The sequence below is a fragment of the Chlamydotis macqueenii genome, chromosome 2 (assembly GCF_036417535.1).
Source record: "Chlamydotis macqueenii isolate bChlMac1 chromosome 2, bChlMac1.mat, whole genome shotgun sequence".
NCBI classification, from domain to species: Eukaryota; Metazoa; Chordata; class Aves; order Otidiformes; family Otididae; genus Chlamydotis; species Chlamydotis macqueenii.
Window position 1 is genome coordinate 56,221,395 of NC_141557.1, and position 15,046 is coordinate 56,236,440.

General features: G+C 41.0%; 1 protein-coding gene across 2 annotated transcripts in view; it reads right to left on the reverse strand.

The window, feature by feature from the left end:
• GLI3 (GLI family zinc finger 3) overlaps positions 1–15,046 on the reverse strand; it is a 195,821-nt gene that overhangs the window by 34,798 nt on the left and 145,977 nt on the right. The window contains exons 7-9 of one of the 2 annotated variants that reach the window (XM_086743036.1): positions 9,737–9,953; positions 8,177–8,290; positions 6,690–6,830 (exon numbers count right to left, since the gene is read on the reverse strand). In XM_086743036.1, the coding sequence (XP_086599162.1) occupies positions 6,690–6,830; positions 8,177–8,290; positions 9,737–9,953 (472 nt within the window). Of the gene's footprint in view, positions 1–6,689; positions 6,831–8,176; positions 8,294–9,736; positions 9,954–15,046 lie in introns of both variants that reach the window. The other variant, XM_086743035.1, reaches the window with a different exon arrangement.

Genomic DNA, 15,046 nt, shown 5'->3' on the forward strand with positions numbered 1-15,046 from the left:
GACACCACTGAGTGAAAAATAAAATAAGATCAAATAGAATAAAACCACCACCCTTTGCTGCTCTACGTAAAACATTCTCTTTTTGTCAGAAAAAAATGATTACTATAATGGATTTCATGTTCTTATCTATTCCTCACTCTTTTCAATTTAAAGGAAACATTTCTGAACCTTTCAAGCCAGTGGCTGTCACTGCCACGCACAATAAGCCTGCAAATGGGCTGAAGCTCCTCTGTGTTACTGCACTAGAGCCAAATAAAACTATAATGAAAATGCACTGAAAATTGCGTCTGCAAAGAATTAAAAATTAAATAAATCCCTGCACGTATTTGGAGACACATGCGAACTGGGATTTGTAATTACATCGCTTTGGGATTGTGAAGTGACTTGCTTCATGTAGCTGAGACTTCACCTGTGTCGTGACCAGTTGGCAAGGACACCTCCAGCGCCCAGAGAAGAGAAATCGCTAATGCTCAGTGGATAACCTGCCTTTTGGGGCAGCTGTGTGTAACTGCCTCCTTTCAGGCAATGCCTACTCACACAGCTGCAAGTAGCACCCTGCTACCTCGGTCAGCCTAGGGCTGGCCGCTCATGGGGTAATTTCTCCTTTTGTAAGTGGTAGGCAACACACAACTCTCGGGGTTGTTTACAGCCCTGCCACTGCAGCTACTACTCAGGGGAACTGCTGTAATCTGGCTTCTTCTCCTGTTCCAGCTGGATCTGTTTTTATAGAAGAGAGGTGAAGCTCTCTCCAGTCCTTACCACTCTCCTACAGGAGAGGAGCTGAGGAAGAAGCCACAGGCCAAAGGCAGCATGGTAGGAGAGGGAGTGAGACTTTCAAGTCTATTGACTTTGTGTGACTTTCTGACATCCAAAATGACCCCCTCCAGAAAGGTCTAGTCCTTCAGAGAGTAGTGTGCTCCTCACCTCCCGATCAGACACATTCTTAAGTGTTTTGAGGTGCACATTATTGATTAAGGCACCTCATATCACGACAGATGCTGTGAAACCTTAGCCAGGGTAGGCTGTGGGCACAGCCCACCTTTAAGTAGGTCTCCATGGATTGCTGGCCAACTTGTGTCAGTCAGAGGTGAACCCACCCTTTTCTGAGGAATGGAGGGCAAAAACATCAAGAAACTCAAGTCAGGGAACTTCACGTAATGGCTCTTCTGGGTATTCTCAGTGCACCGCAATTACTTTGGGAACACATGGGTACCTGAGAATCACAAGAAACCTTCCTCTGGTGTGATACGGGAGCCTGGTGGAATGCAACAGCAGCTGCCCCAGGGATTGCCAGGGGAGTGCTCCAGTCACCAGGGCTTTGCAAATAGGCAGGAACACCTCAGTAAATGAAATCTTGAATGTAAGCCATTGCTGTCAGTTCAGGGCTTTTTGATCTCATCTAATCAAATGTAACAACAATGAGAGAATTTTATTGCTGTACAAGTAAAGAGAAAACACTAACAAAAAATAGCTCTACAATTCTTCAAGCATGTTTTTGAATAAAAAATAATTATCATCAAGGCTACACAGCAAGGGGGATGAGAAATAGGCAGCACTGCGTTTTTCTGATTGCCATTGTATTAATATTTAACAATAACTTCAGTCATTTCCTTGAAGGATAATTTTCTTAAATAAACTTTTATCTTTAGTGTCTAACCCTCTTGCAATATTTTATTCTTAAACTGATTTCTGGGGGAAAAAGAAGACAAACTGCAACAAAAAGCAGATTTATAAAAATATACAATATCTTACTAGCTTCTGGGCGCACAAGTGCATTTATCACATATTTAAAACAAACTTGAGCTCAGCTAAGCCCAATTATAATATCTCGCTGGGCAGAGAAATTAATTAAACAGCTGAATGATAAAGACCCCAGCAGCAAACTGAGGCTTTAAAATAAATAAGATTTTTTTTTTTAAAGAAGAATAAGAGAAAGACAGAAAGCTATAATACACACATTCAAACAGTAATGTAAGCAGTCTTTTCATGAATGCAATGCCCTGCAAATAAGACTACCTGGCAGGCGAACGCAGTGGCGGCTCTAATGCGGCTCTCCAACTTTGTGATTCGCTAACGCGCAACATGCACCCCTTTTCCATCAACTTCAAATAACCCTGGGATCCCAGCAGTGGAGCTCAGTGACTGAACCAGAACAAGGGCAGAACTTGTCAGGATTTAAGAGCTTTCAGCAAAACCCTTCAATTGCAGCCAGTACCCTATTCCATAGAAGGATATCAATTATAGATAGTGACTTGCTTTAGCAGGGCAGTCGGTACTGTCAGACGCTAGATAGACAACCATGAAGAATCATGAATCTTTCTATTAACTGTAAGGGGGTGGAGGGGGGGAAGGATGGATAGGTGCTATAAATAAGGCCGAGCGTCTGAATGGTTTAACGCTCTGCCTTTTGGTGTACGTATCATGAAAATTTAACCATGCTGAATTCTAAGTGGCACATAGCGCTTGAAAATGAGAGCTCCCACACCAAAATCACTGCGGCACCAAACACTTCTGGGTGGGTCAACAATGATTGTTTTATGTAGCTTTTCAGTTATTTATTCACAGCAGCCCAGGTTCTGTTCATAAATTCAGTCAGAAAACATGGTCTCTTGGGGCCTAAGCACACTTTCACTAGTGCCCACATTTTACACTAACAACAGCAGGACTGTGCTACAGAAAGTAATGCCGAAAAATGCCATCAAAAGCTGACTCTTGTGCCTAAGATTTCAATTGCTGCTTTAAAGCCTTACCACGTATTTAGACACAGATTACACTTGTATTTACCATTTCATACATGCTGTATCACACATCACATTGTAATGCAGATATCGCTAGAATCTGATTCACCTCCAGTTGATTTCAAAGTAAATCAGATCCCATAATTCCCAAAAAGATAATAAAGCTAGCCTCATGTGACAGAGAGTCCAGAATATACACAGTTTCATATTTACCTCTTGCAAAACATAGGCATATGTGCCTGTGTATACACTCTATACATGATGGGAGTAATGACATCTATAATGTGAACTGTGTGCATTGTGTAGTGCAGAAAAGCTCTCCTGAGCTCTGCTCAGCCTGGCACAACTAGAATTCATGCTGCAGTACCTAACCCTTTAGGAAACAGACAGCTAGAAACATACTGCCATCTTTTCCCTAAACATTGCAGCTCCTCTAAAATTCCAGTGCTTTTGGACGCAAGGGTTGGATAAAAGTCTGTTCTGTGCCACCAGACGTTTCGGGTCTGATATTATTATGTATTCTGTATGGCAACAAACAGAAGCTTTATTCCCCCCAAAAAAAAACCCCACACACATGCATAAAAAGACTTACTGCTAGCCTGTGTAGATCCTGAAAATTCAGCCTTATCGGGATGTACAAGAATGGTTTTTAGGTATTTTTTCTGAAACTCTGCATTTTACAAATTTCCTCTTCCCAGCTGAACTTCCAAAGCCCAGAGAACTGGTTTAGAGAGTTGTATGTGTGAAAGGATACTCTTAAGTACTTCCAAGTGCATCTTTCCTATGAGGACAGGCTGAGGGAGTTGGGATTGTTCAGCCTTGAGAAGAGAAGGCTCTAAGGAGACCTTACAGTGGCCTTCCAATACCTAAAGGGGGCCTACGGAAAAGACGGGGAGAAACTCTTCAGCAGGGCCTGCTGCGGAAGAACGAGGGGTAATGGCTTTAAAATAGAGGGAAGTAGATTCAGATTAGACATAAGGAAAAAATTTTTTACAATGAGCATGGCAGAACACTGGCACAGGTTGCCCAGGGAAGTGGTGGATGCCCCATTCCTGGAAACATTCAAGGCCAGGTTGGAGGGGGCTCTGACCAACCTGATCTGGTTGGAGATGTCCCTGCTCCTTGCAGGGGGGTTGGACTAGATGACCTTTAAAGGTCCCTTCCAAACCAAATCACTCTATGATTCTATATATACAAACATTTCAGCCACCAATAATTCTGTTCATTTATTTGAACTCAGGTACCTCAGATCGCACCAAACAGACCGATCTATGTGGCTCCAGAGTCACAGAATGAAGACCTTATGCACATATCAGTGTCATTCCCTTCTCTTGTGTTCGTGCAGCGTCTAGCACCACAGGACTCTGGGCTTGAGGAGGCCTCCAGCTCCTACTGTGGTGTAAATATTACTGAGTAAGGGATGTACTCATGCCACTGAGATGCATACTCTCTGTGCCTAGCTCAGGTGCATGGAACTCATCCAGTGCAAAGACATTGAGGTAAGCGCAAATTATGGCAATTTGTATCTACTTGTATTTTAACCATGAGTATTTAGGTAGGAGGCACACATGAGCCACATGAGTGGGGAGATTTTCACAGGCTGAACTGCTACTCAGGTGCTTAACGCTTTCTGCCAGGGTCACACACCTAAGCAAAACCAGGACTGCCCTCCTGTGAAGACCTACTGAGACCTGGATGCCATTTCCCTAGTTGCTGCAGGTGTACCTCAGCGGGCTGCGGCAATCACGGGCAGAGAAAATGTGGGAAAGACAGATCGGGGTGAAGGGCTAGACTTTCAAACAGAGTTAGACGTCTAAAGCCCTTTGTAATTCTGGACAGAAATAACTCGCTCAAGTCCCCACAGCAGGGCTCTGTCAGAGTAGCAAAAGAAATCACAAACCAGGGCCCCATCACTGAGTCACGCTGACTCCTACAGCGTGATTTGTGCTACTTGAATGTGATGGTTGCGATGATGATGATTTTATTGTCTTCAGGGTATAGAGTCAGGACTTGCACCTCGTAATCTTAAAGGCCATCATAACATATCTGAATCTTGAGCCCTGCCAAAAGAAATGCCTCGTATCACAGAAACATTTTTTATCTGCCTTTTTTATGTCTAGAGAAACCCATTTCAGATGTTGCCATCCTGCAGAAACACAAGAAATAATACACTTTTTTTTTCAGAGGAGTCTTGCTATTGACCCTTATAATACAGTCAGATTTGCTATAAAAATCGCATGAGAAGCAACAAATGCATTAAAAAAACAACCAAAACCCAAACTATCACACTGTCAATTTAATTCACATGGAACTACAAAACATTAGCTATTAGCACAGTGGAATTCAATTAAATTTTATGTCTAAAACTTAAAAAAATCCTCTTTCTTTTTTTCATTACCAAGGGCACCTTTATTCTGAGTTCTTCTTTTATTTCATATATTTTGGTGTAAATTAATCCTAATCATCCCTGGGATCATTTCTGAATATTGAGAAAGTTTTGCCAGGTATCATAAAGCCTTACAATTATTAGCAGATATAAAGACTGTGCCTGTGCAGAGGCCCAGATGATGTCAATCAGTCTGTGTGTATGGAATCAATTGCAAGACTGACACTTGATCTTTTAAATGTGTTCAAGCCTTTGCAGCAGCCATTCATATGGTATTTCTTCCCCAAAAGATATTACGGCACTAAAAAAGTCTCTCCTCACATTTCATTTTGGTCTGTTAAAATGTTAGGGTATTTTTTTTTGTGAAAAAATGTCTGAAGAATTATTTTAAAATGTCACATTTTTTTTCCACTATTTCAGCTTGTGATAGTCTCCCATTTATTGTTATTGTCATTGTTACTGTTACTATTACCTCATAGTAACAAAAATTAACAATAACAAGAAACTGAAAATACATCTTTATGAATAACTGCAATACCATCAGACTCTCACACTCCAGCAAGCTGGCACTGCTTTACTGAAGTCAGCTTTGCAGCATCACTTTACCATTTTGCATAGTGTTTGGAAATATATTGTGCAGGGTGCAGGGGTATTTATTTTGGGGAGAAAAGTACATTTTTCAGCAAGCTGTTTCAGTAGTATTTGCCACGTTATGCAAAAGATTTTGCATGATATCCAGGAATGTATTAAAGAATAAATATGATTCTGACACACTGATCATTTGCTGAAGATGTTCCTCTCTAATCTGTACTAGGAATTCGTTTTTATTCAGAGTATTTAGATATGTTCTATGATGCCAGTAATTAAGACAGGTGCTGCTAGGTAAGGAGGCTGGAAATAGGGGAGAACTGTAACTGCCAGGTTATATTCTAGATTTTGATGGTTCATTTTCTAGCTTACAATACTACAAAACAGTAAAAATCATTTATTTTAGAGAAGTGCTAGAGAGGAAGAAAAAATAAGGCAGGTACGACTAATAGCATAAGTAAGATCATAACGTTTGCTTTTGCTAAAAAGGCTGAAACAACTCAGTCTCCATGTATTTAGCCAAATAAGCCACTGCAGTTTACACACAACATAAATTGATACCAAAACCCCCCTTAGGGATGGGGAAGAATTCCCCTTGCCCATTTCTACTCTTATAGTCCCTTTTGGGAGAAAAAAATCAAACTTGGCTAAAGGTTAATAATAATTCATGTCCAGCTTACTATTACTCAATAACTATCAAAGTCTCTAACTCAAAATAGCATTTGCTGGCTTACAGGATCAGAGCCATTACAATCTCTATTGAAGACTTTATTGAATTTTACACTAAGCTTTAGCTGACTGAACAGGTCAAGCACTGTGGCTCCGAGTTTGCTTTATTCTCAGAAACTCATAAACCCCTCTTCAGTTTGCAGCGCTGTTAGCTAAGAAACTTGACTCGGCACAGGGTCAGAGAACCTGACCCCCATGAAAAAGGTCACGTAGTTTTAAAACCCAGTTCCTGAATACCATTAACTTACATGCACTAGCTGCTCCTGCGTGTCAAACTCCCGGGAGCAGCCTTCCCAGTGGCAGTTTGTCTCGTAGACCACTTCAGGCTCCTGTTTGCTTTCATCTTTATCCCCTTCCTCTTTTACCAGGGTCATTCCTTCTGGCTGTTCCTGGAGAGAGGGAAAAAAAAAACAGGGGTGAGGAGAGGAGAGAGGAAATTCTGAAATTGGAAGGAGGAAGAAAAGGGAATTATTTCAGCATTAACAGAAAGATAGGGGTGGGTGTGTAGATTATTTTACTCGTAGTTCACTCTGTTACTCAGTTCTACAAAATATAGACGTTCAAAACAGGCCTGGTAAGCCAGAAACCATTTGCAGGCTATACGTGTAAAATAACTTTTTCCTCCCCAGAAGTACTCACTGCAGAGGATTTCTTAAAAAAAAAAAACAAAAACAAAAAACCCTTTACATTTCAATTCAAAGCAAATTGTAAAGGCTAGGCTTCCCTCTCCCCACATTTAAGCAGTTCTTTATCTGCACACTTACCCCATACTATTCAGTGGCATCACCAGTGAAAAAGGCACTACTCAATATAGTTGAATTAATTGAAATTCGACTTTAGTACTATGCTTAGAAACAAAATGAATCACCACTAATACAAAGTGTGTTTTCATTGTGAATCCGGTGACAATTTTGCACACAAAAGTCCTCCCAAAAGCAATTTTGGTAATTTCGTAATTTTCAGGCTCCTTGTTAGCCTGTTCTTGCCTGTAATGTGTGCATGAAAGGGTTGGGCAGAACAGAGTATTTAATTTGGGGTTTTGACTTTCCACCTTCAGTTCCTCAAGGTGCCTCATTCTCCCCAGCTTGTTATGCGCTCAGGGTAAGGGTCAGATGTTAGCGTAGACATTTGGTTCAGATTATGCACTCATGCTCTTTCCGTTTCAAATCTGCTGAAGGATTTAGATGGACCTCTGCTTTCTTTTCATGGATTCACTCAAGGCTCTCAGTCTCATCTCCCCTGAGTCACTGTAAATCAGGAGTCACTCTACTAAAACCAGTGGCATGAACTGGTAAGGAAAGTATAGTAAATGAGACTGGTGCCTGACACCGAGGCCTCAATGCAGTACAGTGCTAAGACCTGGTAAAAGTCAACGTGGTGCAAATATTCTTGCTGAACAGAAAACGCATCCTCAATAAAGACCTGAATGTCTCTTGGTCGCTTTTCCACGGTGAACAGAGGGTGGAGCACCCTCTGACTGGTCAGAGGCACCTCTCCACCAGCCTCCATCCTCTTTGCCCTCATTCTGTGACAGCCCTGTACCCCAGCCACCCCTCACTCCCCAGGTTTAAGCCTGTAACCAGTCCCTCGCTACCCTGAGCCGAGGCTGCCTGTGTGTGTGCGAAACAAAAGGCCCTACGAGGGCAGGAAGCCTGAAAACATGTGCCACAGGCGAGATGCATTTTCCCTCTGGCAGCGAGATGAAAGGCTTACGACTGCAACCTAACTGCCATACCTGCACGCTTCCCGCTCCTGGGCTGGGCAGGTCCTCGTCTGGCTTTATCTTGGAGCGCTTGTTGTGCATTGGATCTCCAGTGCTGCTCACTGCAGATTCGCTTGTGGGTTTATTCTGCTGCAGGCAGGTTTTTTTTCCCCCCAAAAAAAGACAAAATTAGACTGTGGTAAATATGTAGCTCCAAAGAGAAGTATGCAGCATCTGCTCAGCAACTTTATTTGGAGAAGCTACACTGTTAATTATATTTGATATGCAATTACATCGCACTTCAATTACATAGCATTAACTTGTGGAAGAGCTGCATCATTCAACCTTGTAATGGAGCAGGGAGGGAACAGGAAGGAGGACATTTGATGCAATTCCATGCTACAAACCAATATTGGTTTTGTCAGGCCAGGGAGAGGTAGGAAGAACTCGATTTTCCATATAATGACGACTTCAGAAAGGCAATTTCGAAAAACAAAATCACCATGTTCAAATCAACACCAGAAAAAGATGTATTTTTTCACACTTGCACGAAAGGCTTTGCACTTTACATCTGCACACAAGATCTCAGCTGTGTTACCGTGTTTCCCATTGTAACGGTGGATAGAAGAAAGACTGAACACTAGTGTGAGATGTGCGAGAGACTGAACTGAAAAATCCTAGATGAAGTCCTGGATTCTCCCAAGTCAACAGCAAAACTACTGCTGACATAAACAGGCCAGAAACTTGTTTTTCTCTTGCTGTGCTAGACTGAACACCATTACCTACCCCTGCAAATGGATCATGTAGGAATCCTGAGATCTTTTAGAGATATCTGAACTTGCATGGACCCCACAAAAAATCAATATGCTTCCTACAGCAGTATGTTCTGCCTCTACATTTGTAAAAGCTAGCCAGGAGATAAACAGCTTCTAGACTGATAAATAACCTATCCCAGGTCATCTGGAAACAAACAGCACTAGTTAATAACAGACAAACCACGAACTGCGATAAACTCCACATTAGGGGCCTGATTCACTGCTGGGGATCTCCAGCTTTTGAGAATATACCTTGGCTTATTAAAATGATTAATTCAAACTCAGTAAGTCCAATTTTGTACAAATCAGAGAAAAAACCTTTGAACCTCTGCACTGTCTTTGAGTTCCTCTGTTACTCACAGACTGAGTTACTCATACCTGTGTCGCTAGGGCAGAATACGACCCTGTGTACATTACAGTTAGCCTGATTTGGAGGTGATGCTGCTACTTAGTGTTTTGGTATGTTTTTCCTCTTTTTCTTACTCCCTACCTCTATTAAGTTCCTGTGTAAGATCCAGGAGAGACAGTTTGGAATGATAAGCTGCTGCAGCACACTGAAATATTTATGAGGACTAAAACGCATGCTACCAATCAGGAACCGTGCATACACTCCTGCAATTTATAATAAAGGGACTGTAAATGCTATAGCTGCAAGAAAACTGTTATCGAAGGGTCTCAGTGACAGTGGTGACTAATTGCCATCGAGGCAATGTCATTTGTTTCATTTATTTCATTTTTAAATTAATGGTGTGCAAAGGTTTCTTTTGTTGTCTCTCACCTGTGTGGACTCAGAAGGTCCAGAGCTGACCTGGACAGGGTTCAGGACACTGGGGATGCCGGGGATAGGTCTCTGGGTAGGAAAAGTTGGAGCAGGATGGATGAGTGGAGGGCTGTGTCCAAAGGCTGAACCTAGAGTCTGCTGACGACTTATAATTTGCTGATGCATTTGCTGGAGGGATACTGGTGTAGGAGGGTATGTGAAACTCAGAGCAGGGCTGAATTTGGGAGAAAGAGGAGGGAAGAGGGAGGAAAAAGATGAGGGTCATTACAATATGGAGCTGTACAAGTGAAGTCAGGTCCCTCCCTCCATCCCCCTCATACCTTTCTTCGTGCCCCAAAGGATGACAAATCCTGTTTTTAAATCCAGAGTTGGCCTGGATTTACTAGTGAGTGCAAAAATGATACCATAACAAAACATAACATTTTTTCCTAACATTTACCAGGAAACCACAGAAAGCCAACTGAAATAAAATTCAGAAAAACTGAAATAAAAAGCAAGCAGTTCAATAACAGCTATTTATTGCAATAACAAACTTTATATAAAGAAAAATAATGGGTGCCTACATGCTTTATAGTACTTTTATTGATAATGCAGTTCCCCTATGTTCGTGTGTACGAAGCAGTTCCTTTAATCTTGGCTCATGCTACGCTCTTTCATATGTCTCTAGATCTTATTACAAGAGGAGAGAAAATCAATTGGTTAAATGTGTTCTGAACACCATGCTTGTCATATCACTCATTTGTTTGCAAAGATGGAAAGCTCAGTTCATCCAGAATGTCACCTAAAGAATTTCCATCAGTGGTGTTTGGTTACAGAAACTGATGGATTAACCTTTCCCCTCTGAAATTGGTGATCAATGAGTTTCAATGTAGAAATATTCCAATGGGAAAGCACTTCTCCTTCTCCCAGTTAAACAACATTAAATGTCTATTAAAGCCCATTATGCATGTTAATACCTGTCATCACTTCATTACTTCACCGTATTTTCCAGACTACAGTCACTTTAGAGGAAATTATGCTGCCATCTAAGGATCTATTTTGTGGGTAGTGTCAAAGCATTCTTTGTGTCACACTGGAGAAATAAATGGTGTGGAACTAAATCTTCACACACAGGAATATGAGATTCTCGTGTAAACATTTGCCAATAACTTACAATCATAGAAAAAAAGAAAAAGTGTATTCATTGATTTTTTTTTTTCTTAAAAAAACCACCAAACAACAACCACAGTTCAAAAGAGCCATACAAGTTTAAACATTAAGCCTTAAAAGAGAGGGGTGCAAGCATAATACCTTTTAAGAATGAAGGCTTCTTCTAATGTCAAAAGGGTAGATTTAATCCAAATTTACAGTCTGGAGTCTTAATTGCTGTTGCTGTTAAGTGCATTAACTGAAAATACTGTGATACAAAAAGAGCTAAAATAATTTCAACCATTTTAAGTAATAATTCCACAGAAATTCTGTGTTCATTAATCTGACTATACATTTTGTCTGTTTGACTACAATCCATAAAGAGACAGCTTCAATGTGATTACATTACTATTATTCCTGGTGAGAACTCTGCATTACAATAGTTTGCCCATTTAGGACAGAATATCATTAAGAATACCCTGGGAGAATTTTACTGGTCTTTGAGGAACTCTCTTTTCATTTTGCATTGTATTCTTTTTAATAAAGGGAAGCAGAAACGTAGTGAAAACAGTAATTGTTCACAGCAAGAGTTAGGGAGAAATCAGTAATAATATTCAGTTATTGCAGCTCTATAGTCCCTGCTAGTGCTCCTGTAAGCAACCATGAATGATTACAGCACGACTTAGCTAAGGTAGCCACTATGGATGATTGATAGGACATTAATCAAAAGATGTATATCAGGCTCAGAATTTGTTCACAAGCTTTCTTCTAATAGCTGATTTCATGTTCACTGAGCTCTATGCCAGTTTGTTCAATTTATTCTTCAGTGTACAAGCCATTCATCAAAGAACACAATGATTTAACACCTCTTTTCCTTTTTAGTGAACAAACATTACTAAGTGTAACTACTCTGGTCTGTTCATTAAAAAACATACAATTACAATGTCACACATGAGGCTGAAGAAATGCCTTCTCACTATACCATGGCATTTTTTTTGTTTCTATATATACTGTGAGTTTCTATATATACTGTGAACTGTGAGTTCACCTCAAGTACCTCAAATGTTAGACAGCACCATCCTGAAGATGCTATCAAATTCACTGAGATCAACAAATGCAAGATACAAACAATTTGGATGAAGTGTTTTATTTCTCTGTGAGTGGTTAATGCCTAGGACATCTTCACCCATCAGCTGAATCAGTTTAAAAGAAAAAAGTACATGGATTGGTTTCATCGGGAGCTCCAAGTTCTCAGTACCCTTGGAAATGCAGAATGTTTTTTTTTGCTTTCTAGGTGTTTATGCATGCACAACAACAACTAGCTTTGCCAGTCTAGGTTCAAAACTTTGGCAACATTCTTCAGCTCATACATGGTAAGAAGACAAACCTACGATTCAGCCACAAGACATGACTGACTTGAGACCTCAGCTCAGAGATGTAGGTCCTGCCCATCACTGCTCTGTGACTACAGTTAGATGAGCACCTGCATCTAATATTCATTTTTTAACTTGTCCAAAGCAAGAACACAGGAGATCCCTCCCAAACAGTGCAGGAGAGGCAGGAGGGAATTGCTGTGATCTGAATATATCTTTATCTCAGTAGGAGGCTGTTAAGGTGCCAGCAACTAGAGAACTCAGGAAGCTGGATGCTGAAGTACCACATTTGGCTCCAAGTAGGAAACAGACCCAATATGTATATGTACAACTTGCACTTAATGCAGCTCACTTATATTTACTGGACTTTGGCAATATTCTCGACTCAGTCCCTCCACAGATGGGAAAAGACTGTTGTGTCAATAGGATATTCTTGGTCAAGCATCCCTCCTATGCATTCTTTACCTCAAGCAGAGCAACACAAAAAAATGATGATGCCTCCTCAATGGCAAAATATCTAACTAAAGGACCAAAGCAGTTCTGCTTTAACAAACACAGAAGGTAGCTTCACTGGCCTGCAGTGACACGCCTTAAACCAGTACAGTGCAAGTGCTTAAACATTAAGTATATTTGCTATTCCCCTCCCTATATAAATAAAAATGCCTTCCATCAAAAGGACAGATTTTACCACATAGACATGTCCTCTTTATCTACATCTGCTTTAACACCATATGAGCCTCCAGAAGGAAGATGCTAAGCCAGGCATTGGCAACTTTTCTCTAACCTGCAAGCAAGGAAACTTGTAGGGTACAGCAGAGGAGACAGATATCATCTTAACCAGTGGCTCTTACTGGAAAACCAGCAGCAGATGTATTAAGACACACCTGGACAGATATGCTAAGGAAAGGAGGAATCCTTATTTCTTTAATATCTTTTCTTTTGCCCTGTGCCCAGCAGCAAGGGTTGAGTCTGAAGTACTAGGATTTTCCTATGGAGCCTGGCAACCTGCACTTCATTCCCTCTACCTTCAAACTTCAAACATCTCAGACTGAAATGAAAAGGAGATTGTGAGGGAGCAGAGGAATAGCCAGCACAGCTAAGGGGAGTACTCAGAAATGGTGACAACAGTTCAGCTACCAGGGTGATTTCTTAAATAGCTCAGATAGCTGCCTTCAAATAATTATCTCCAGCTGTTTCTGGAGAGCTCTTCATAAGGCAAGATGACCTGGCTGGGTTTAACATCATCCTCATGCAAGATGCTATCACAGGGCAGCCTGGATGATTTTTCTGATCTGAAAAGATCAGAAGGATCTGAAGAGAATAGAAGGTGGCAGGCCTTTCTCTGCCTTTCAGAAACCATTCAGGCTGCTCAACAATAAAGTTGATGTTGTGGGCCAAAAAGAAGAAAAAGAAATCAAAGCTCACAACGTTACTGGCATGGAGGGCTTTGTTGGAAAGGGGAGACCTGGATTCCTGCCCTCCTTCTCAAAGTTTTTAATGCATTTTGTTCAGTAACTCTTGAATACAAGATGTGTGAAGAATCCCTGTAGCCCAGAGTCCTCTCAGACCCCATGGAACCCCTCTGCCTTGACCAGCAGCCGTCCGCCCTCTTGCTGGCCCCACCAAGTTCATGTGGCTTTCTAGCCAGGACACCAGCATCTGCAGGAAGGGTGGGCAGTGGGACCACATGGCCTTGCCCAGCCGATCCAGCTATGTCTGTGAACAAAGATGGCACCAATGTCGCTCAGTAATTGTTTAAAATTCATGCCCAGAGGCAATGAACAAGACCTGAAAGTAATCATTTTGAGAGTCCAGAACTACTAAAACCAACAACCAAGTTTTTCAATAGCGATGCAGAGGCTTCCATTTGCATCACGTTTCTTTCAAGATACCTTAAAGGGGCCGCATTTCAGATAAAGGGTGCTCAACACTTCCAAAATCCAGATGCCAGAAGAATGCAAGATGCCTGCTCCAATCATTTGCATTTTCCAAACCACCAGCCTGTTCCAAAAAATCTTGGATTCACAGAAGTGTAAGTGAATTATGAATCTTTTTCTTCCATCTACCTACTGAGAAATGAAAATCTACACCACTGGAGGGAATCTGATTTGTATTTCTATTACAGACTTTTCTCTTTTTTTGAAACAAAGTAGAAAAGGAATAAAAAAAAAAAAAGACAAATGCATGTTAAGACCACTAATAAACTACGTGCAGGTTATCTTTTTAGTTGTTGAGTTTTATGGGGTATAAGGGTTAGAAGAAACATGTAATACTTCTGATTAAGCATTCAATAACTCATATATACTGACAGAAAAGCCCATCAGTGATACCATTTATTTTTCCATACTGCAGGCTTCTGTGTCTGTCTGTCAGTCTGTCTCTCTCTCTCTCTCTTTCTCTTCTCCTCCTCTGTGAAGTCTCAAACTCCCTTCACCGGAGGTAAAGCAGGGCAGTGAACTACATTGCAATTACATGAGCACATCAAATTTTAAGGAACAGACTTCAAGAAGAAGAAAAACAGACATTATAATCAAAACCAAACTTTGTGGCTACTTTGTGGCTGTCCTACTAACAAGGTCATTCAGTTTCTGGTCACAGCTGCGGAATTTACCGCAAAACAGCTGTAAATTCAAGTCAGGAAAAAATCCTTCTTTCCTACACGTTGCATCCCTGAGCCTAGGGATACAGGCTCACACAAAAATGCCGAGGAGATCCCAATTTTGTGAATACTGTGAGGATAGTTTCATTATACCACAACAATTTTCTTCACAGAAGCTGTGAAGATACCTTCCTTGTATCAGAAAAC